Source organism: Halichoerus grypus, chromosome 3 (assembly GCF_964656455.1).
Source record: "Halichoerus grypus chromosome 3, mHalGry1.hap1.1, whole genome shotgun sequence".
Taxonomy (NCBI): domain Eukaryota; kingdom Metazoa; phylum Chordata; class Mammalia; order Carnivora; family Phocidae; genus Halichoerus; species Halichoerus grypus.
This window is the reverse complement of record NC_135714.1, coordinates 39,151,916-39,176,207: the sequence shown is the minus strand read 5'-3', so window position 1 is coordinate 39,176,207 and position 24,292 is coordinate 39,151,916. Positions and strand designations below refer to the sequence as shown.

General features: G+C 42.7%; 1 protein-coding gene across 4 annotated transcripts in view; it reads right to left on the bottom strand.

The window, feature by feature from the left end:
- Positions 1-24,292, bottom strand: part of ATP10D (ATPase phospholipid transporting 10D (putative)) — a 99,048-nt gene that overhangs the window by 7,426 nt on the left and 67,330 nt on the right. For all 4 annotated transcript variants that reach the window (XM_036096667.2, XM_078068568.1, XM_078068567.1 and 1 more), the window contains exons 12-21: positions 23,047-23,656; positions 22,322-22,428; positions 19,966-20,092; positions 18,166-18,350; positions 12,788-13,088; positions 11,162-11,238; positions 10,108-10,233; positions 7,173-7,373; positions 2,678-2,758; positions 974-1,078 (exon numbers count right to left, since the gene is read on the bottom strand). In XM_036096667.2, the coding sequence (XP_035952560.1) occupies positions 974-1,078; positions 2,678-2,758; positions 7,173-7,373; positions 10,108-10,233; positions 11,162-11,238; positions 12,788-13,088; positions 18,166-18,350; positions 19,966-20,092; positions 22,322-22,428; positions 23,047-23,656 (1,920 nt within the window). The remainder of the gene's footprint in view (positions 1-973; positions 1,079-2,677; positions 2,759-7,172; positions 7,374-10,107; positions 10,234-11,161; positions 11,239-12,787; positions 13,089-18,165; positions 18,351-19,965; positions 20,093-22,321; positions 22,429-23,046; positions 23,657-24,292) is intronic.

Below are 24,292 nucleotides of genomic sequence, written 5' to 3'. Positions count from 1 at the left end.
GATGGCTGGAGGAGTCAAGAGGAGAGGCGGGTGGGAGGTCTAAGGAGACGGAGCATTAGTCCCGGAAGTGGCTTAGGCTATAGCAAAGACAATGCCATCGGAAACGAGTGACGGGCATAAATAATCACAGAAGTGGTTTATTCTCCAGAGATGGGTGGAATGTTCTTCATTGGCAAAGGAAGGTTTACAACAAAGCTCTCACTATCTGAATCCTACACATTAGCTTTGCGGCAGAGAGCTACCGTACAATCATTTTGATGACGAGAATTAACTATCATTAAGTCAGCAACTAAGATAAAAAAAGACCTAGATTTAAATGAATGGTAAAAATTCTGGAGGGAAGAAAATATAATTTTTGTAACATGAGACATTTTACTGTGATAAAATCATCACTTACTAAAGTCAGTATACCAGGATCATGGCACGACACCTCTCTTTAGTTGAGTTGAAAGGCATGAGCATGATCTTGAAGAATGTTGGTCATTGAAATGTAATTGTTTCTTCAGCTTGACTCGCCATGGATACCACCAAGGGGACCAGGTAGGTATTTTCCACTTTCCCTGGCTATACATCAACCTCAACACAATGGCACTCAACAATCAACAAGAGTATCCATGAAATCACCCTTCTTATTTGGCATCATTACTCTTTTCGTTACCATGTGTTTTTTTTTTTTTTTTAAAGATTTTATTTATTTATTTGACAGAGAGAGACATAGCGAGAGCAAGAACACAAGCAGGGGGAGTGGGAGAGGGAGAAGCAGGCTTCCCGCAGAGCAGGGAACCTGATGCGGGGCTCGATCCCAGGACCCTGGGATCATGACCTGAGCCGAAGGCAGACGCTTAACGACTGAGCCACCCAGGCGCCCTACCATGTGTTTTCTAGGCATTAAAGGTTTAGCACAATCACTGCTAATAGAAGACATTTCCCCCAAGCAGTTTCAGGCTACTTCCAAGGCAGGAAAACCACTCACCAAACTCTTGCTTTCAATCACCAGGTGGAGGATAATGATGAACAGAGCAGCTGTGTTCAGGGGGTTTCCAAATGCAAAGATGTCAATGTCTGAGCCCTGGTAGGTCTACAAAGAGAGGAAAACAGGTGGTGATCTTGGAGAGTTGTCACACTTGGTGGTTTGAGTACCATCCCTTTATTTTATAGCTCAACTGAGGATGGAGTCCCTTCTTCAATGTTGCTCATAAAGGGTCATTTAGGATAAACTTGAACATTTCCGAAAGAGAGACTGACTCTTGGGCCATCTAATCTTTGAACTTTTCAGTTGGAATGCCTCTTTATCCTGAGCCATAATTCATCTTCCTGGAACCTTTTTGTTTATTTATTTATTTATTTATTTATTTGACACAGAGAGACAGTGAGAGAGGGAACACAAGCAGGGGGAGTGGGAGAGGGAGAAGCAGGCTTCCCGCTGAGCAGGGAGCCCGATGCAGGGCTCGATCCCACGACCCTGGGATCATGACCTGAGCCAAAGGCAGTCGCTTAACTGAGCCACCCAGGAGCCCCTTCCTGGAACCTTTTGGCTCTTTGAAGTATAGAAAAATATCAAATGTGTCCCATTTAATAGAGCTGCAAAACTTTGAGGTAGCTATTCAGGCTACCCGAGGGGCGCCGGGATGCTCAGTTGGTTGAGCATCTGACTCACTTCTTTCGGCTCAAGTCGTGATCTCGGGGTCCTAGGATCGAGTCCTGCGCTGGGCTCTGTGCTCAGCGCAGTCTGCTTGGGATTCTCTCTCCCTCTCCCTGTGCTTGTGCATGTGCTCATTCTCTCTCTCAAAAAAAAAAAGCTATCCTGAGTGTATGATCTCTGCTAAGTAAATATCCCCTCCTCTCCTATGTATATGTCCTCAAACCCTTAAAGTTTTCTTCCAAGGACACAATTTTCTGACCTTTCACAATTTACTTGCTCTCTTCTGCTTACCTTCAGATTGCCTTATCTGTATCCCTCTTGAAATGCAGTATACCCAGAATACTCTAGCTGGCAAATTCAAGTCATTTTGTTTAAATAAAGAAATAAAGAACTGAGGTTGTTAACTTAGAGTTTATCAATTTTTTTTTCATTCTCAATACTGTGCTTTTGTTAACACCAATCCATGATCAAACCAGTGTTTTCTTCTGGGTAGGGGTATATATGGGTGGGCAGTTATATCATGCTGCTTTGTGCTTGGGGTTGGCCTGAATTTTAAAATTCATTTTTATACATGTTTTGTTTAGTCACATTTCTTCTATTCTTCACCTATAAAACAGGTTTTTTATTTTGGAGAGACTATTTATAAGAACTTAAATTTAATACTATGAATATCATCCTAGTAGATTTAGCCCAGCACTCGCTAATAATTGATTCCATATTCTGACTTTGCCTCTCTGATTTTGACTCATCTCATTATATGCCTGGACTCTCAATTTTATCCAGGTCATTTACAAAATCTATCAAGCAGCACAGGGCTAAAAAGGAGACTCATGAGGAGTCAGCTATGTACTTCTCTCCAAATTTAATCCATTGTCTAACATATTTGGGGTAGGACATTATAATTTAGTCAGTTAATGATCAACTTGATTATATGAGCAAGATACCCTAATATATCCATTCCATATGCTGAAAAGAGCAACAAAGAAGCATCACTGATTCATTAATAATACACACTTTGAGTGAATAAGGACTCACATAGTAAGGCACAAAGAAGCAGACCAGGCTTTGATAAAAGGCATCCAACAAGGTGATCCAGAAGGTAAGGGGTAGGTATGCCTGAAAATGAAATAGATATTGTGGAGGGATTAATAAGAGTCAAAGCAATGTCAAGGAACAACACAAGCCAATAATTATTTTTGCTTCTCCGAGAAGATATATTCCTTTATTCTCTTACTCACAAAATAGGTGGGATTTGTAAATAGTGGTAGAAGAATATGGTGTGAAGTTGAATAATAGGTGAAAAAGTCCATGGAGGAACTCTCTTCAACTCACGTCGCTTCTATCATTGGATCAACCTGAAATCTACTTGAAATAGGGATAGTAGTACTGATTTTCCATTTCCTATTGATCAGAAAGTGCCAATTCAAAAACTTCTCCAAATCCATCTACTTCTGTTTCCATTCTCCTTCACCATCAACTCTCTTTATGAATGACTGAATAACCACCTAACTGGCTTCTTTGCTTCTTCTCCTATCCCTAATCCAATCTTCCACAGCAGTCGGAAGGTTCTTAAAAGCTATAAATCAGGTCATGCCACCTCCCTAATTAATCAAACTGACCCCCTCCAATGCCGCTCCGCTGCATTTCCAATACAACTTAAGTTCCTTCCCACGGCCTGTAATGTCCTGGAGGGTCTGCCCACTGGAGCCCCTGCTCTCCAGGGTCCCACCCTCCCATTCTTATCCTCATCCACTATGATCCTACCACAGGCACCTCTATTCTTCAAACTTGCCAGACCCATTCTTTCCCTGGGGCTTCACCTGTGCTCTTCTCTCTGCCGGGATTCTCTGGACCTCCCACGTGACCTCCCACATGACCCGCTCTTCATTATTCACATCCTAGCTCAATATCATCTCCTCACTGAGGCACTCCCAGACCAGTCTAGAAGTTATGCCCACCCCATCACTTACTACCATGGCATCCTCAGAAATCTCTCATCACCATCGGAAATAGTTTAATTTGTTTACCTAATGATTTTCTGGTTCTCTCAACAGAATGCAAACTTCGTACAGTGGGGCTTTGATTTTTTTATGCAAGTGATTAAAACAGTACCTGGTACATAACAAGTACTCAGTAAGTATTTGTTGCATTAATAAACTATTCCTATATAACTTTTCACATGCTGAACTGCTTCTAACCAAAAGCGTACAGAAAAAAAGAGAAAGTTCAAGTAGAGACACTAATCAAGTGATTGAAAACAGGTTTTCAAACAAGAGCCATCTCTGATTGAATGTTGATGTGTGTGCAGAAGGATTCTGAGGCTGCGTCCAGACCCCGGAGGAACAACCGAGTGTTTTGGTTTATTAGTGATATATGCCATGGACAAAAATGGCAACACATGTATTATATCCCTGAGCTAGTCTTCTCTTTTCTTAACATGTTCTCAGTCTTACTTCCTTCCAAATGTGAAAAGGATGGCATTTCCTTGGAAATAAGCAATTGTCTTCTAAATAACAAAGTTTTGTAAATACACAAATTCTCCACATACGTTCTTCTATTCTTCAATACACTACACTTAGAATTTTAAAATCTGTTATTTAAAAAAAAAACCTCTTCATCCTCTGGAAAATCAAAGCAATGAGGATTTGTTGTTTCTAATATTGTTACTGTTACTGTTCCTTTTCCCTGTATCTTTTTTTACTGTTTCCTCCTTAAAAATGATGGGATGTTCTACCTATCTTTCTTCATCCAAAGGTTCATAAAAATCTAAGCAGAAGCACAGTCAAATGACAGAAGAGAATGTGGTAGAATCAAAGGGGCAACCAAAATGCCTCTAGATAAGAGCTAACAATTTGGGGATAAGCTAAAATGTAACTTCAAGCTACTGGAGGAATGGAAGCTGCTCAAAAAACCCTAGAGCAAAAAAGGTAAAAGCATAATTACTCCACAGTCCTGTGAGTCGGGAGACTCTGGAAGCAAAGGACAGGAAAAGATAAATGAGAGGCTGGCGAGATGAACTCATGGGATCTCCTGGAATCTGAAACGGAAAATGTGGACACAAAGTCAAAGCCAGGAAAGGTGGCTGTGTGGGTGAGGAGAGACGGGTAACAGATGATTGCTTCTTGGGAGGGAGGCCTCTGTTGCAGCCTTTCAGATCATCTCCTCTGGGGAGACATTCCGTAACCCTGGAGAGTATATTTCATGACGCCAAAGACAGGAAATGGCCCAAGCATAAAACAGAATTCGTTTGAAGGCCAAGTTCAAAGAAAGGACAACTCTTCTGGAAGGTAAACTCAATGAAATCCATGACCTTCTCCCAATAGCCACATGCTGGGAATCCGCCTGCTATTACCATGTATTATGAAACTGGCCGGCTCAACAGAACAACGTGTGCAAAGGATGGATAAGAGGGTTCAACAACAGGAAACAGTGACCTCAACTCTTCCAAGGGTAAGAACCAATCAGTCTGTACAAATGGGTTTTTAAAACCCCAGCTCTAAAAACTCTGAAGATCCCCCTCACTTCTCTTTCTCCAATGGACTTGGAATTTAATTTAGGCCAGGGGTACAAGACAACCTTCATTAATATCAATCACCCATCCCTGCAACCTGGCCTTGAACTTTAAGTCAGACTGGATTCCTCTAGGAAAACCCCATTTAGTTCCTTGATCTAAATGGACTAGATGATATTAAAGGATTACGAGAATTTCTTCTTCCCTGAAAGTTGAACGTGTGCCTGCCCTGTGTTGGCTGCAGCAGGTAGCCTGCAGACATTAAGTTACTCCCCAGCCTGGAAAGGAAGTTCAAGTCAGAATAAAGTTAGACTGATGAAAATAAACACACTTTAAATTTGGGATTTCCTCAAATTTCTGGTTAATTCTGGGGAGGGGGTAAAAATAATAATACTGAGAGCTTAATATAGCTGGAACTTTTATCTTACTTAATCCTCACATCATCTCCATAAAGAAACAGAAGAACAGGCAAGTTAAATCATTTACCAAGGTCACACACCACAAAACCAGAATTTAAACTCAGGCTAAACATAACCCATTATTTCTAACTGATCTGGGTCAGTGTCTTTAGAACTATGAGTGAAGCACAACACACAGATTTCTCATGGTAGGTCTGATTTTTGCCTGCCCAGTACTTCTCTAGGAAACCCTTCTTCCCAATCCTGTCCATGTGATTCAGCTCTGTCCTCAGGAACAATAAATGTCCCAGGCCTGGTCAATGAGAAAATGATCTTTTTTATTAAGCCAGTTGGAGCTGGTTTCTGTCACTTGCAGCTGAAAGGGTCCTGACTAACAGAGTCTTCCTCTCAAGACTAGAATATCTGACTACACTTTGGGGATACCTCAGCTTTGCCCACTTACAGGCATCTATAGGTTCCTGGCCTTCCTCAGTCCCTGTGATCCTGACCATGCACTTGTGAGCGCACTTTGGATTTCTGGCCATGGAACAGCACAGCGGAGGCGGGAGGAGACCCAGGGACTGAAGACAGCACCAGTGTTCTTTCTGCAGCCCCGCGTAACGGTGGACAGCATGGGCTAGAGATCCAGAGTTCACCTGCACCGCCCTTGAACTCTGTGACACGGGCTTGTTACTGAAAGTACCTTCCTGTGACTGACTGTCCTCGTCTACAAAGTGGATAACGATAGCACTGACTTGCAGGGTCATTTTGAGGATTAGATTTATGTATATCAAGCACTTCGAATAGTGCCTGGCATTTGGAGGCGTTACATAAACGTTCATAAGTGCTTTATTATTATTAATTTTGTAGAAGATAAATAAGAAAGAAAAGAGTTGTGAGACAGCTAGCTCAAGTAATTAGCAACCACAATCCTCTAGGTAGGAGAAAATGAGGACAGTGAGAGAACATTAGGAAGGGGGGACAGATATCAGTGATCCATCAGAGGGAGACAGGTAGCATGAAGATCAATTAAGTAGAGGCCAGGGCTTGGCTTTAGGGACAGGAAGCCATTCAGATCACGTCACTAGGCTGCAGAATAGAGCCTGAAAAATTTATTTTGGCTTTAGAACCAGACTAAGAAGGATTCATATCCTGCCTCTGCTAAACATAACCCATTTTTGAGATTTTTGGAAAATTTTGTGAGATTTTTGGAAAAATTACTGAGCCCTTTGAAATTCAGATTCTTCATCTTAGAATGGGTACAATACCAGGTTCTCCCTCAAAAAGTTCTGTGGAGATAAATGAGACAGGGGAGGTTTAGTAGTTCACACAAGAGATGGCACAGTGAGGTCTAGCAAATCCTAGACATTATGAGCTGTGGAAATGCCAGATTTCTTCAGATAAGTACCTAAGACCTTCCACAGTTGTACCTATGTTCACCTCAGAAGCAAGTAACTTCGTATCTGCCGTGTTAGCAGAGATGTTCTGAAACAGCCACACAATGCCAAGAGTTTGAAGCAGTCCTGAACGGAGCACACTATCGGAGCTGGGCTCACTGGAATGTGCCCTGGCTTGCACGGCAGATGCGTGTCGGTCCAAGCATTTCTGCCTCGGCACCTACCTCTGATTTCTGACCACCCTTGTAAAGTTCCGGCAGCTGCATGAGGGTCTCTGCAGACACATCTTTCTCCAAGACACCATAAATGACAGGAGGAGCGGAAGTGAAAAGGAGGTTGAACAAGATCAACACCCAGTAGTCAGTCATGGAGGTTCCTGAAAATCCACAAAAGAACTGGTACCAGAAAAGGAGGTTCACATAGGCCTAGGGACACAAGAGGGAACATTTGCATCTTAGAAACAAACAGCCACGTGTGCATGAGCGCACAAGCCACACGCTGCCACTGTCAGCTGCGTGATCCCGGCCTCTCTCCCCCTCACCAAATGGAAGACCACAACTTGCCTTGCCGTCTTTTTGGGATTCGTGTTTTATTAAAGGACAACCCTACATACGTATACACACATACATGCACACACACACGCACGCCCCTCACTGTGTAGCTCTGGCCCTGTTCTAAGAGCTTTACAAATAATTTGTTCAACCCTCCTAACAACTTGGGAATTACTGTGGCCCCATTTTACAGATGAGGAAGCTGAGGCACAGAGAGGCTAAGGAACTTGCCCAAAGTCATCTGGCTAGTAAGTAACAGAGCCAGTATTCAGATTGACACACCGCTTCTACATGGAGAGATCCTAGCCCCGGGCCTGGTATGTAGCAGGCACACAACAGATATTCATCTTCCTGCTTTCTAGGTTCAAAATTACTTTTTAGTGGTGCCAGCCGGGTAGCCAACCATCCCAGTGAGTCCGGGATGGAGGAGATTCCCAGGACAAGGACTCTCCCTGCTAACATCGGGACAGTCCCAGGCAAACCAGCACAGGTGGTTGCCCTGGAGGCTGGAAATATGCATCCTACAGTGTTTCCTCCAGTATTTAGTTGCAGATGAACTAGGCCCATGAGAGCTAAAGCTCTGTGCCCTCAAGCAAGGCAGGCCCCAGGAAAGGACCCTGGCCTTAGATTTAGCAGTCATACTCAGGGCCTGAAGACACTTCCTGCTGCTTTTTCCCACTTTAGGCCATTTTCCTAACCTTTCCGAATTTCGATTTCCTCATCTGGAAAATGAGAATTATACCACCCCAGAGCTTAGTATCAGGATCCACTTAGAAGGTGCTCATGACCTGTAAAGTGCCTTACAAATATGAAGATGTTATTGTTGGCATTCTAGATGCACTAGAATACTTTAGGATAGGAGCCACAATCCTTAGGACAGAGTTTCTTAAATCTAGGGTCGATGGACACACACTGCGCCCTGCTCCTGGAAATGTATCAATTTGGGGTACATGTGTTTTGGGGAATGAATTCATAGTCTTCATCAGTATCTCAAAAGTTTTCTAAGATCCAAGAACCACAGTCTCAGAAAGGTAAGTTACCTGATGGCTTCTGATACTGGCGTTCTTCTCCATAGTTTACAAAACATTCACTGTCTTGCTAGGTTAGTAAGAGGCAGAAGTAAGTCAGGAGAGTATCAGTGTGAATGGCCACTGAGGGTTACACAGCAGAAGACCGCAGGGTCCTTGTTCCCTGGTGATGGAGTGCCTACTCACACACACTGCCCCACTCTCCAAGAGCATATGACACCTCTCTTCCTAATATTAATGTTCCTTACCCTCTGGGTTTAATCTGGGCTTAAAAGGAAAGGGGAGGGGGTGGGCTGCACCACAAGAGGGGCAGGTAGAAAAATACAAAAGTACAGGGGCGCCTGGGTGGCTCAGTTGGTTAAGCGACTGCCTTCCGCTCAGGTCATGATCCCAGAGTCCTGGGATCGAGCCCCACATCGGGCTCTCCGCTCAGCGGGAAGCCTGCTTCTCCCTCTCCCACTCCCTCTGCTTGCGTTCCCTCTCTTGCTGCCTCTCTCTCAAATAAATAAATAAAAAAAAAACTCTTAAAAAAAAAAAAAGAAAAATGCAAAAGTATTAAAAAAAAAAAAATCACTTGGGAAAGAGGCTCCTCCCTAAAAGTCAGTGACCACTACTAAGTCCTGGAATTTTAAAAAAGCTCATTGTGTGATAGGACAAAAAAAAAGGTTCTGCTGACACACACACACACACACACACACACACACACACACACATCTAAATTACACATTTGGAATATATGTAAAATGACCTATTGAAGTTATTTTTCTTCCCCAAAGGTGGTATTTCAAGAGAGTGATTTAAATTGATGTTTACTATTAACACGCTACCTATGGACTTTGAAGGCTAAAAATAAATTTGGTCTAAAAAATCATGACATTTTTACATAATCACTCCAGGTAGAAGGAACTTAAGTGAAGCAATCTAAGGTCCACATGATCTTACGAAAGAGGAGACTGAAATTTAAACGGCATGCCAAAGATTAGAAGCTAGGGCTTCTCATCAAATTCTGCCCCTTTAGGAATGACATAGTCAAAATTAAGTTCCCTGGCCACCAAGCGCAAATCCATTTTACAGGCTTGCTAGAAAATTCTTCACTTGTGTTAGCCAGCTACAGGCCAAGGCGTGATCCTGGGTTTTCAGCGGCATCTGTGTCTTCAATACACAACATGGAACATCAGTCTGAGGACAGCAGATAGTTTTTGCTATCTCCTGGAAAATGGAAGCAAACCTTCTCATTCTCTACTGACAGCATTAAACATTTCCTAATTCTGCTTGCCACCACCTTTCCATGGAAGGTCAAAAACTGGGTCTTAAATGAACCAGACAGGACTTAACTGAATGGAAAAGCATAGGGAATAGGAAGTGCCGGCAGAGGGACAAGCCCAGCGATTTGCTGTCAGTGGCTGAACCGTAGCGCGTCCCCAGGTTATTTCCAGGACGGCGGCAGGAGTGCTCCTGGCGGCTTCCCAAACATCAGTAAGCCAAGCAGCCTCACTCAGGGCACTTCCTCGCCATCCCTTCCGCAAGCAGGAGAAGAAAGGGAGGAGGGGGGAAGGGACAAATTCTCCAGAGCTACGTACCACGTTCTTGTAGAAAAAATAGAGAATCATGTTGGAGAGTCGTGTGTAACACCAGTGCCCGTGGACAAGCAGGAGCCTGCCGAGATGCCTAAACTGAGCAATGGCAAAGTCGCTGGCCATCACCGCCTGCAAAGGTAACGGGGACAGGACGCCACCCTGAGCCATGGGACATGTTAACACAGACGCAGCCGGGCAGCCTGACCATCAGCAGGCTGCGACCGGTCCAATCTGTTGTTGAAACCGTCCGTGCAGACCCACACAAAATAAAGCAAACCCAAACAAACAGAAACTCATGAACACAGAGCCACAGTCAGCTTTCCAGTAGGGTCCCACGAAACAAGACTTCTCTTTGGATCCCACTCGGGATGGAATTTTGGCAAATGTACTTTCCTGGAAAGCAGCTCCCTTAGCAAGAACGCCACGCGCTGCCATCGGCATCCGCTTCTCCTCAATGAGAAGAATATTGAAAGGACCGTAGTCATGACTTCATGAATTTCTCAAGGTTTGCAGAGAATGTCATAATTTACAATTCTCTGAAAACCCCAAGCCTCATGTCCGATCTTCCTCTGACGGCGTTTGCTCCATACATGAAAAGCAGTCTTTGGACAAGCTTTTATCTGACTTTTGTGCCCAAACACACTATCCGATATGCACACATGTGCACACACACATGTACAGATAGGACCCTCCCCTCTCCCTCATTCTCAAGTACCATCCTCCTCCCTCCCTCTTGAGGTCTGTAGGTCTTTTATTCAAACCCTACTTTAGTAGCTTTCATCGGTGTCCAAAGTCACACAGTTACGGCAGGGCTAAATATATATATTATTAGGATCTAGAGGAGCTATAGACTTTAAACTGAACGAGCACGCAGTTAGAATTACCCAGGAAAACACCCCAGTACTCACACAGTAAATAATCAATAGACACAATTCCTGTCTCCCACTCCTGATCTAGCCACGGCCGGCCTCACTTTACCACAGATTTCACCGTGGGAATGTTGCCCTTGGATGGGCAGGTGAAGTTCACGGTACTTGGGCGCACGAAATCCACTCACCTGCATGCCTTCTTGACCTGAGATCCCAATCCCAATGTCTGCCACTTGAATCATGCTAACATCATTGGCACCGTCACCTTCAGGAGACGAAGAAAAGGCAAGAAGCATATGAAGGGTAAAGAAAAGATGCAAACTCTGCAAAGCAACAGTGACCACTCAAGCAAACAAATCCTTCAAAGTTTATCCCAAGTCTGCAAGTTACCTGGAAGCTAGTGAAACAGACATTACATGTCGCATCCCGCTTCCATCAGGAAGAATTCTAAACTCAATAATGCCTTAAAATCTTTCACGCTAAGGCACCTATCTGGACTGATCTCCCCCTTTTCCGTGCCACTAACTTTACTTTCAATTTTCCAGATATCTCTGCTCCTTCCAGCCACCGCACATGTGGTTTCTGTATCCTTGTAACACTGGCCTCATCATCCCCACCTCTCAGGGCTGGATTTCCATTGCTCTTGCCCTCAGCTCAGATGTCACTTCCTCTGGGAAACCTTCATATTCCCTTTAGATTAGATGCCTCTTCCTTGGCCTCCAGTGCTATATCATACATATCATATGATATTATGGTTGCTATATAGTTCTTGGTCTCCCCAACATACTGGAAACTTCTTAAGGGGAAGTATTACATTCCTGTTGGTGATGAACATTTGTTGTTCCCAACTGCCCACCAACCATTCACCTGTTTTCAGTATCCTGATTTTCCTTGGGAACTCAAGGAAGAGAGAGATTCTCTCTCTCCCTCTCCCTCCCCCACCGCAAAAAAAAGGCCAAAAATTTATAATGGCCTCCAGGACCCCTACATGATCTGGCCACCTGCCACCTGCCCATCACTAATCTACAGAAAAGTCTTCCCTTTGCTCAATCTGCTTTGGCTTTGAACACACCGAACTTGGCCCATGGCCTTCACTTTCCCTGTCCTCACCAGGAATGTCCTCCCCTCAGATTTCCCATGGCTCCCTTATCATTCTCTTCAAGTCTCTGCCCACATGCAGCCTTCTCAGTGATATGGTCTCGGAAAAACACTGACGTCAGCAGCCCTCCTCCTGTCCCCCCAGCGCTCTATCCCCTGGCTCTGCTTTTATTTTTTTTAATAGCACCTGTCACTGCCTGATATATATTTATGCCTTTTTTGTTTTGTTTCATATTTTATTATATGCCTCCTGCTGAATGTAAGCTCAAGGAAAAAGTACTTTGTCCACTGTATACACTCTTTTATCTCCACTGCCTAGCAAAATGTCCGGTAAACGGAAGGCACTCAATAAATACCTGTTGAATGCATAAATGATTTGTTCATGCCCCTGAATTTAACTTTTCTGAAGGTGGCACTCTTAGACTTTTCAGTTCTATGATTCAGTACATTTACCCTCCTTAACTTAGTTGATCTGGGGTTCTGACATGCAACCCAAGGCCCTACCGTATTGCTTTCCATGTCACACCCCTACCCCGTGGTTCATAGTGGGTGGTCAAAGAGGTGAGGAAGAGAAAGGGGGAGGGAGTAGGGGGCAGAGAGTACGAAGGGAGAAAAGGGGGAAGGAATGTGGGGGTGGAAAAGGACAGACAGAAGAATCAATCCCCCGGTGGGGCAGGAGAGTGAGCAGCCCGCGGCTGGATCCCCTCCCCACTCACCGATGGCCAGCGTCATCACCCGCAGATGGCTGCGAACCAGCTTCACCACTTCGCTCTTCTGCAGGGGGGTGGCTCGGCAGCAGACCACGGCCTGACAGCAGGCAGTCAGCTCCAGGAACTGCCTCTGCAGCCCCTCCTGTAGGGCGCACTGCAGGGCCTTCCCAGTGATGACGAGGCCAGCCCGAAGCCCGCAGTCCTGTGTGTGCTGTAAGCCCTCCCTTAGGGACGCTCGCTCTGGAGAGGCGGGATTCTTCTCCTGAAGTTCTTTCAAAATGGTGCTCATCAGCGTCTCACAGGCATCCTTGAAACAAGAGGCCAAGACAGTTAGGCTCAGGGCTCCCCTGGCGGCCATATCCAGCTAAATTTATCTCTAGCCACCGCTGCGTGAAGGCTAGTGAGTAATTAGCTACTTCTGAAGACCTCCCGGCTCTTCTGCAGAGACGTCCGTGTATATGTGGGGACCAGTGAATAGGACAGAACACATCTCACTCCCGGTTCTACAACAAAAAAAATAACGTAGAATTTCTTTACTTGTACAAGTTCCCTTCTCACACAGGGACTCTCAAGAGTCCTTTGGTCTTTTTCTACCACTCACTATGCTTGACTCGAGGCAAATTATGTCACCTCTCTGAGCCTCAACTTTCTCACGTGAAAAATGCAAATGTCTACACATGGTAATGTCATTGTGAAGAATGAGGGAGAGAACATGTGCAAAGCTCCTCATGCAGGCATGGCACAGAATTTAAAGCAATAGTATTTTTATCTTCTTTTGGACAACATTCATTCATTCATTCACTGAGTATTTATTGAGAAACCACCTTATACGAGAAAACATTCTAGGTGCTGGGGATTGGTCAATGAGCACAAAAAAAAAATCCCTGCTCTCATGGAGCTTACATTCTGGTTGAGATGTTCTCAGTGGTGCTTGTCATGTTTGGTTTGTGTGCTTCCCTCTACTCTCCTCACCCCCACATAGTCAGGAAATACTACAGAGATCATTTTTAATTTACTTTTGAAGCCTTCACAGTGCCTAAAAGAGAGCCACATCAGACAATGAATACTCACTGGACGGATTCTACTCAAGAAGACTAACAATAAAATTATCCAGAAATTACTGTGTCAAGTGACCACCAAGGACAGAACCTAACAAAATCCAGGAGTCTTGCATTTAAGTTTAGACATTAAGACTGAAAGAAAAAACAAACAAAACTGAAAGTTTATTCGTAAGAGAACCCCTCACTCAGAGGTCATTCACTCTTATTTCAAATGCTGTTTAATTAAGCATTTCTCAACCCACAACAAAATCAAATGGATAGGGAAGAAGTAGATATGGATACGTAGCTTGACACTACAAAGACTTAACAACTACAGAAGCTACACACAAGAGTTCCAACTTTAGGGGCACCTGGGTGGCTCAGTCGTTAAGCGTCTGCCTTTGGCTCAGGTCATGATCCCAGGGTCCTGGGATCAAGCCTTGCATTGGGCTCCCTGCTCGGCGGGGAGTCTGCTTCTCCCTCTCCCACTCCCCCTGCTTGTGTTCCTGCTCTCGCTCTCTCTCTCTGTCAAATAAATAAATAAAAAATCTTTAAAAAAAAAAAAAAAGAGTTCCAACTTTTTTTTTTAAAGATTTTATTTATTTATCTGATAGCGAGAGAGAGAGAGAGAGAGCACAAGCAGGGGGAGGGGGAGAGGGAGAAGCAGGCTCCCCACTGAACAGGGAGCCTGATATGGGGCTCGATCCCAGGACCCTGGGATCCTGACCTGAGCTGAAGGCAGATGCTTACCCAACTGAGCCAGCCAGACACCCAAGAGGTCCAACTTTTAAAACAGAGCTACCCAGCAACCTGTACCTTAGGAACAAATCTGATCCTATACACCTCAAAAACCTCCTAGGAAAAAATGTGTGAAGACCAATCAAATATGCCCTTCATAGGCTCAACATGTAACAGCAAAAAATTATTTTTAAAAACCTTCTAGAGTTTGGTTACATTAAAATGATACATTTAGAAGGTAACACACCCTGAAGTCATTGAAAATCAGCATATCAACATGATGATATTGAAGGTATACATTAAGTGAAAAAATACAATACTATAAATACAGACTTTGCATGCTCATAGTGCACAGAATAGTCTTGAGTGGATGCCCTCCAAAATATAAACCTAAATTATCTGTAGTTTTATGATTCTAGAATGATTATAGATGTTTTTATCCTTTCGAGTATATATTTTGTTTTATAAATTACATTTTCATTATAGAAATATGTATAAATATACACACACATACTCAATTTCCTTATTTGCAGATTCCATATATGTGAATTCACCTACTTGCTAAAATTTATCTGGAATGCTATCATCAGTATTTGTAGTGCTTTTGTGGTCATTTGTGGACATGCACAGAGAGAAAAATTTGAGTCATGTGATAGGATTCCAGCTGCCACTGAATGAGGAGATGCTCTGTCTTCATACGTCAGCTCCCATACTGTAAATAAGTGTCCTTTTCACTGTTTGGTGACACATTTTCTGTATGTTTCTGCTTTTTGTTGATTTTGCGGTTTAAATGGCCTCCATGCCCAGTGCCGAAGTGCTGTCTAGTGGTCCTATGTACAAGAAGGTTGTGATGTGCCTTGCAGAGAAAGTATGTGTGTTAGATAAGCTTCATGCAGGCATGAGTTATGGTGCTGTTGGCCATGAATTCGACGTTGCTGAATCAACTATACACATAGAGTAAGTTGTTGTTAAACAGAAACACACATGGAATAAAGTTATATATTGACTGGTTGACAAAACAAAATGTTGTGACCAAAGGCCTATGGGAACCCATATTTCCCCGCAGGGGTAATGGTTCCATATTCACTAATTCAGTGTTTAGGGCAACTTTATAGAATTTAACCCCATGAATAATGAGAATAACTATAGATAGGTAAATACAGATTACATAATATATAATACAATACAAAATGTACACTTGACACGTAATCAGCTGGGGATACTTAGACAAATCACAACCTTTTGGAGTTTCAGGCTATAAAAATGAGGATAATTTTATCTGATCTTTCTACCCTTTATAACTGTCAAGTAAGATCTTGTATGAGAAAGTCTGTTATAGATTCTAATTAACATGAAAATAGAGTTACTATCTCAGGAGAAATTTTTAAATGAAATCATAAAAATAAAACTTAAAAAATTAAATGATGGATCCTGAAAGGGCTTTATGTATCACAAGGCACTAAATAATCCAAGATATGGGGGCGCCTGGGTGGCTCTGTCGGTTAAGCACCTGCCTTCGGCTCAGGTCATGATCTCAGGGTCCTGGGATTGAGCCCCATATCAGGCTCCCTGCTCAGCGGGGAGCCTGCTTCTGCCTCTCCCTCTGCCCCTTCCCCCCACCCATGCTCTCTCTTTCTCTATCTCAAATAAGTAAAATCTTAAAAAAAACTTAATCCAAGATAGGTTTGTATTAACCCCCTGCCCTGAAAAAACCCCAAGACTATTATGAGAATGGAAACCATGTAAAGTTTATAAGTGGCTACATTTACTGTAATCCAACTTGCAAATTTAGGAACAGGAGCTAATGGAAATTCATAAAGCTGCAGTACTACACTACAAAAATGACCAGATATTCTACTGGTTTCCAGGTGGCCCACTTAGAATGTCACAGAAGCAATTTCTTCACTAACTGACAAAGCAGGTTCCGTGATCTTTCTTTTTTAACTCTTAGCATCTCCTGATGGAGAGGAAGGAGTGGAGGAAAAAAAAGAAAAGAAAAGAATACAGTGACTAAGCCCCTACTATGTGCCTGGCATTTTATATGCTTGGACTTGAGTCACCATAAAACTAAATTATGTTCACTGTGTTCTGTTTAGTTATCTGGAAAATTCACACAAGGTGGAATAGCTTTTGATAGTAAAAAAAAAAATTTACTTTTTGCACTTAGAACAGTCCATAGTGGATACTCCATAAAGACTTCCTGAATTGTTAAGTTTTAAATGCCTCTAACTATAAATCACAGGTTTACAAGTAAGTTCTACAATCCTAATGATTTTACTACTCACAAAAATGTCAAAATCAAACATCAAGAATTGACTTGTCTTTTTTAATGTTCATTGAGCCCCTTCTGTCTGCCAGGCACTACATGTTTAATTTATACTCTATATTTTCTCATTTCATGCCCACAATGACCCTATGAAATAGGTATTATTCTTACATCACAGGTGAAGTAAAAGGCCCAGAAGAAAACTCCCCACGGTCACATACCTGGTCACGGGCAGGCCAAGCACACGAGCCAGGGGCTTACCAACCTTAGTGCACAGCCGTTTTAGTGACCAAAATGACTAATGGACAATGTTCTTATGCTCAGGCCCTGCTGGTACTGTAGGGGCTGCCTGGTGGTTGTGGTTATGGGTCTCTGGGCGACAGCCAACTGCCAAGGATAACCCATTCTGTGTTAAATAAGGAAAATTCTCTTTCCTGAAAATGTACGATCTGCTTAGGTATTGGCTGAGGCCTGACCTTAAAAACATGGCTAACCAAACATGGCAGCCTGTGACAGAGCCCCAAGATGCGATCCAGATGAGAAGCTCCAGAGGATTTCTGAGAGGCAGGTTGCTGTCAGCGAATGGATGTCATTGATTAAGTCTGACTATTGAGGAAGGAGAGAGGAAGGTTTTCCAAGCTAATTAAATAACATGCACAAATCTCAGAGAATATTACGATATTGGAAAATTAAAAAAAAAAAAAGGCCTGTTTAACTGATTAGAACCTGTGCTAGAGATTAATGGGGGTGGGGCAGGGATAATTATAAAAAAATAAGCTGGATTCAAACCTCTTAAATTCCTTCTGAAGGAAAAAAAAAAAAATTTTCCCTTCCCATAAAACAGTTCTTCAAATTTGATATTCTCAACAGCACTATATCTAAGAATTGCCACTAGAGGGCATAATTATCCTGAGAGTCTATTTTTGTAATTAACCATAAAAATATTAATGTGTTCAACTGATTCTGATAGAAATCATCACTTCCCCTCAATTTGAAAGAGAGGTATATTCCTGTCCCAGAACTTGATACATTTTGTCGTTATGGGCTAAATCTTAAATCCCTTGAAATCCAATGTGGGGGGGGGGGGGAGAAAAAAAGCAAATAAAAAAATAAAAAGGCAACTTTCTTTAGCAGTAATTCCTTTGAATTAATGTTTAACCGTGAAGCCTTTAGAAGAACTACGGTACCTTCCCAAGCACAAGGTAGGCTGCTGGATAGAAGACATAATTATCAAGGAGCCAATGGTTATTGGGTTTTTTTTCTCCTTACCTTCATCAAATCACAAATGCTCCCCTGGCTATGAAAAAGCAAAAAGATGGATTCGATCTCATTATACCTACTTTACTCTGGGTATTGAGGATAAAGAGCTTGTCACCCGGCTCCAGTAGTTTGCACGCATAAGCTACATTGATAGCTGTCTCCTGCTTGTCCCCTGTCAGCATCCAGATCTTGATGCCGGCTTTCTGAAGGGCTTCGATGGACTCAGGGACTCCCTCCTGCAGACGGTCTTCAATGCCTGTAGCACCTACAAGACAGCCAGGGTGCAACAGGGCTTGCGAGAAATCAAAGACAGCAGAAGCTCATCTAGGCTGCAGTTGAACTCTGCTAGGCAACCCCATCCTGAGCTACACATTGCTCCAGTATTTTCCAGGCATTCAAAGGAAGTGTGAAGACCCAGACCAAAATCATATACAATGTCGTATTTTGGGAAGGAAGCCTTAGGAATCACTGAGCTTATTAAACTTACTTGTTCTCCTTTCGGCTAGCTTTCTTCTCTGTAAATTGAGGGGAGCTTGTAGTTTCAGGCACTTATGTAACCTTGCTCTATAATTTTATAATTCTGTGATACTCCCAAGGGTAAGGGCAGGCTTTTAAAGAGTGTCCTTGCCAATATGTTGCTTATATTATGAAAGAGCATTGAAAACAGATATTACAAGTCCGTAAGTCCGTCTTCTAAACCAACTGGGGCCAGATAAGTTTTGGAATTCAAAAGTTTTTCAGATTTTAGAAAGGTAACATAGTGCATCTATGTTTTGAAATATCTGCTAATGAAGCATATTAATATTTCTGTAGCAAAACTTACAAATGTTCATACTAATTAGGATAATAAAGACTCATAAAATCTTATCAAATCAGGCCTGATTTTGTAGCCACATGAGTTCCGGCACTAAACCCACAGAGCATTTTTGAGTTTGGAATTTCAGATGAGGAAATGTGGACCCATACTTCAGACACTGTCACAGAGAAATGACACAGATCAGGTAGCATTACTCTTCTGGCTCCACACTAAGTGAGATCTTTTTTTTTCTGTGAACCAGAGGAATGGAGCTCAGAGACTGGTCTTTTGGTATGTTAGTCCAGATCTCCAGACTCTGAGACAGTGGTTCTCAACCCTGGCTACCTCTTAGAATTCCTTGGGGAGCTTTTAAATATTCAAACACCCCAGCCACATGTCAGACCAACTGAATCAGAATCCCTGAGAAAGGATGCAGTCACCAGTATTTTTTTAAAGTGTTCCATATGATTTCAGGATACAGCTCAGTTTGAGACAAGAGGTGTCCATTGTGCAAACTTTAGCTGCCATCAGGAAGTAAGAGAAGAGAGAGAAACAAATTTCATTGGTCCGGTTGTAGGTACAGAATAAAGAACGTGGACCCTGGAACTAGGTAGGTCTGAGTCTCCTTCTAGCTCTGTCAGCTATTAGCATCTGACTGTGAACGAGTCAATGAACTGCTCTGTGCTCTAAATTTCCCCTAAGATAGAGATTTGTTGTGCAGATTCAAAAGACTACACATATTAAGTACCTTATCCAATGCCTGGCAATCAACTTCAACTGGATAGCCTCTTGAACCAGGATATTTATTTGACTTGGTATTATATGTTAAGTGATAAGGTTTTAAATGATCTTCTTAAGGATAACCACCCTGATCCCACCATAAATGAAGTCAAGTTCACTACAGTGGAAAGCAGAATGAAAAGAATTGGAAACTGGGTACAGATCAGACTGGACAGGGTGGAGACAACTATTTGCTCTATTAGATCAAAGCTGGGGGGTGAGAACCACTGGTGAATAACTTACTTAGAGATATCCAGTGTTTTCCAAATTTCTCTATTCAGACGACACAACATAGTCTACCTACCAAGTAAAGTGAGCTTGTTCTCCAACCTCATGGCAGATTCAAGGAGTAATTCTTCCCTGTGGTCAATGCTGGTTTCAGCTAAAAAATGGTTCCTCAGCCACTCTGCATATTCAGTGTCACTCATGACCTACGGGGGGTGGGGGGGAAGGGGGAGAAAAGAGCTATGAGAAAGGCCATATCATCTTGTGGGATCCTGCAAGGACTGACTGACCACTAGCAAAATATCAAGCCAGGTAATGCCGGGTTCATTCCTCATGCCACCTGGTCACAAGCTTTCTGAGATCAGACTACTGTAACACTGATGATGGATGGACCCGCTAGCTCAGTATCTCTTGGAAATCCTAGGCATCATATATGATGAAAATGGGTTAATCTATTCAATTAAGCCAGGAAGTATGCAGTTGGAAGAGGTCTCCACTTGGTAGTTAATCTAGAAAGATCCTAATGATGCAGTTGAGAAAGTGGTGTCAGGATTGCTCAGTTTGAGGTATTAGGTAGCCAGCAGCACCACCGATAACGTCTGATGATTAGTTTATGGGTGAGTTATTGGTAAAGGTGAGAAAAGAGAGGGAGCCATACAACAAAGCAAGGACGTACCCTTCCAAAAGAAATTAAATGGAATTCCTGGAGAAGGAACCAATGGTACATTTTTCCTTTTCTTTAGGTTGCCGTAGAGGGAGAAATCTACGTTTCAATTCTCATAAAGCAATATGAAGTAGAGGGAGTGAGGCAATTTCTCTATTTACTTACTCTTACCCACAAGGTTACTGGACTTAGGAAGAATATGACATCTACTCGGCTGCATTTTTATCAGGGGCAGGATCATTTCACTTGAAAAGGTAGAACTCTCTCCTTTTGCTTTGATCTTGAAACTGTTCTTCGTTCTACTGTGTGTGAGGCAGATTTTGATTCTCTATGCAGCTGGTTGACTAAGTGTTGACTAAGAGTCTGCAACAGATCCCAGTTTCCCCAAGGCAGCTCGTAAGAACTAGAATTTGGGTAAGAAATGAGAGATCCCTATGTTTGCCTTAGGTCCTAGCTACAGTCTCTAATTCAGGCTTCCAGGAGGCTTGTATTTTGGAAATCATAATGGATGGCAACTCATGCATTGATACTTTGATCTACATGTATTTCCCTGTCTTTTATACTCACTAGAGCCCAGAATGACAGAGGGAAATCGATACTCTGGCTTCTAACACAGCAAAAATTAACTGCAGGGTTTAGAGGGAGAGAGGGAGAGAAAGTGGGGTGGGGGAGTGTTTATATGGAGAAGAGGGAAAGAGGTGGCAAGATGAATTTCTTGGTTCTTTTCTAATATTTCCCCTACATGGGCTGGTTGTTCTTTGTTTCATGTTCTTCAGTGTTCATCAAAGTCTCTGTTATACCTTTACAACTAACTCTCTTCTCTCTCCATAAGACATCCTTCTCTTGTCTCAACCCCTACTAGACTCTCTATACTATATACTATACTCTAAGCAGACTCCCACCCTTTCTGCTATCCCCTCATCTACTCTGAAATAAAACAGGCAGTTGAGCTTTCACTGAAGGAAAAAGCACTATCCAGGTATTCAGTTGGCTATGTGGTTGAGCCATGATTACAGGGATAGCATTGGGGAAGTCTTGGCTTATCAATGAAGGAAGGCTTGCATAGCCTCATTGGGGCTGAGAAGCTTGACTTGGTCAATACCCAAACCACATCCTACTGGCATAAAAACTTGACCAATTCACTTTAAAGTGCTCCATGTCTGTTTCTCCCATGTCCCCAGGGGGGGTTCTGGTAATATCATCCCTCAATTTCTTAGAGCTCTGTCTTCTTTCTTATTACTTAAATTTTTTAGAAAGAATACACTACATCTCAGGATTATTATCAACAAGAGAATAATCAATACTGACATAACATTTAGTAAAATTACTTGGATTTATAGAAAAGACTTATAGGCATGTAAGGAAAAAATACTTAGAACTTTAGGGGAAAATTAAGGTCAGTCTCTGGCCTCATTCTTTCCAAAGAACATTTAATGCAGGAATGATATTTACGAAGTACTGAGGGAAAAGAAAGTAGGTCCAGGGATTTTTATTTCCAGCCAAACTGCAGTTAACATACAAAAGCACTCACAATACACTGAAACAGGTGAGAACTCGGAGAACAGAACTTTTAGGTATTCTTCTGGCAAAACACTGAGAACAAACTCCAACCAATCAATACATATGGAAGACAGACGCTGTGAGTAGAGAGCCCACGATCCAAGAGCTTTCCCAACTGTGCAGATTAGGGTTTGATACATGCTCGACCCCAAGAAGTGAGGGCTACACAAGCGAAAGAATGAAGACGATGGGCCTAACTGAGCAGCCTCACCTTCTTCGCTATACATAAAGTGCGTAGGCCCCGTCTGGCATAGTCATCCAAGTGTTTCTGGGTTTTCTCCCTTATTATCATCTGCTGTTTCTCCAGACTTGCTCCATCTGAAATAATTAACAAAACAAGTATTCCCACCAGTCTGCCCAATTACAGACATGTTTTTGCAAACAACGATACAGTTTATCCCACAACAAACAAAAGACCTTGTAGTTCTGAATCCCAAATGTACATTTATAAAAGGGACCCTGTGAATAAATCTTTCCCTTGTTTCTTTCTTCCTGGGGAGAGGAAAAGTACCAAGAACTTAATATGAACACCATCCCCACACCGCCAGTAACAACAGTAACAAGAACTGTAATATGCTAGCTGCCACTCACTGAACACTCGCCATTTGGGCAAAGGCTCTATGTATACTGCATACAGTACACCATTAAACCTCTGAGGAACCTGGAAAAGAGGTGCGACACTCCCCATTTGTTGAACACAGAATACGTAGGTAACTTTACCAAGACACCGCTAATGACAGAGACCAGATCTGCACCCAGGTCTGTGTAGCGCCAAAACTTACATGCTTTCTCACCAAATCCTAGGCAGCTTCCCCCACTTTACCAAGTGCAGCTGATCCCCAAATATCCACGTGTTTCTCTTTATAAAGCCCATCAAGAGTGGCCTTTGAATTTCTGAGCCCTGAATATACACCCCGCCCCCCAGTATGAACTCACCTGGGGAAGCCACTGAGAGCAACTCCATGATGGCTGAATCAGCACCCTTCGTATACACCACGACTTGGTTGGAAAGGGGGTGCCGAACGACAACAGACATTCTTTTTCTTACTGAGTCGAAGGGCAGGATGTGCAGGAGTTGAAACGTTAATGGCCCCAGAGCACCGAAGTCCACCACGACCTGCTCTGGTGTCCGGGACCGTAAAGTGCATTGGTAGGCCCTGGCGGCATACACCAAGGCCGCTTCATCGGGGCTCTCGGCCTCGTAACACAGGGTGGAGGCCGACGGCTGCCCGGGGGAGGGTGCTACCTCGCCCTCTGGGAGGCCCGGATCCCTGTTCTGTTGCTCAGTTTCTGTAGGGCAAGAAGAGTTACTAGAGCCCTGGGGGCTCTCGCTTGTGTGGGAGGCCTCTTCCTCCACAGGCGAAGCCAGTTTCATTCGACTGAAGAGGGCGAGTCTGCTCACAAAGGCATTTGGGACCCCAGGAGAGGGCTCTTTCCCACTGGCGAGAGATGGCGAACTTGATCTTCGGACAGACCATCTCTGGAAGAGGTTTTTAATCTCTTCCAAGGACTTTATAGGCATTCCACTCAGTGATGAGAGTCCAATCTAGGAGAGATGATTTGGGAGGATCTCAATAATACAGCCAAAAGCGGTTGACAACAACGTTGAAGTCAAACCAGGAAAAACTTAGATAAGAAAAAGAGTTACCACTCCTTAAATAGCTAGCAGCCTGCTTCATACTTAAAACTGCCCCCCAGAAAATACTAGCAAAAATAAAAATGACCATAATGAAAAATATGTGCTAATGTTGATGGCACTATAAATTTCTACAGCCATTCAGAAAGAGATCTGACAAATGATAGCAAAAGATATAAAATGCTAATATTGCTAGTAGTGGGCATATTACAGCAGTGTTTCCTAATGAATAACTTAAAATATAGATAATCCATAATCTTTAGTATGTACATCCTAGCAATAGCAATTTAAAAATTATAAGCAAAATAAGTATTCAAAAATAGCAAAACAAATATCTTCTTGAAATGTTATACAATATTTTAAAAATAAAATGTACAAAATCTATGGGGTGAAATTGGAAAAGCTATAAAAATATAAAAATTGTGTAAACAATTTAAAAATTTTAAAAATTGTGTGAGGCAATATAAGAAACAAATGAGTAATAATACACATTTTAAAACCCTGGAAGAAAGTAAGTCAAAAGATTAAAATGGGCTTTTCTCCTCT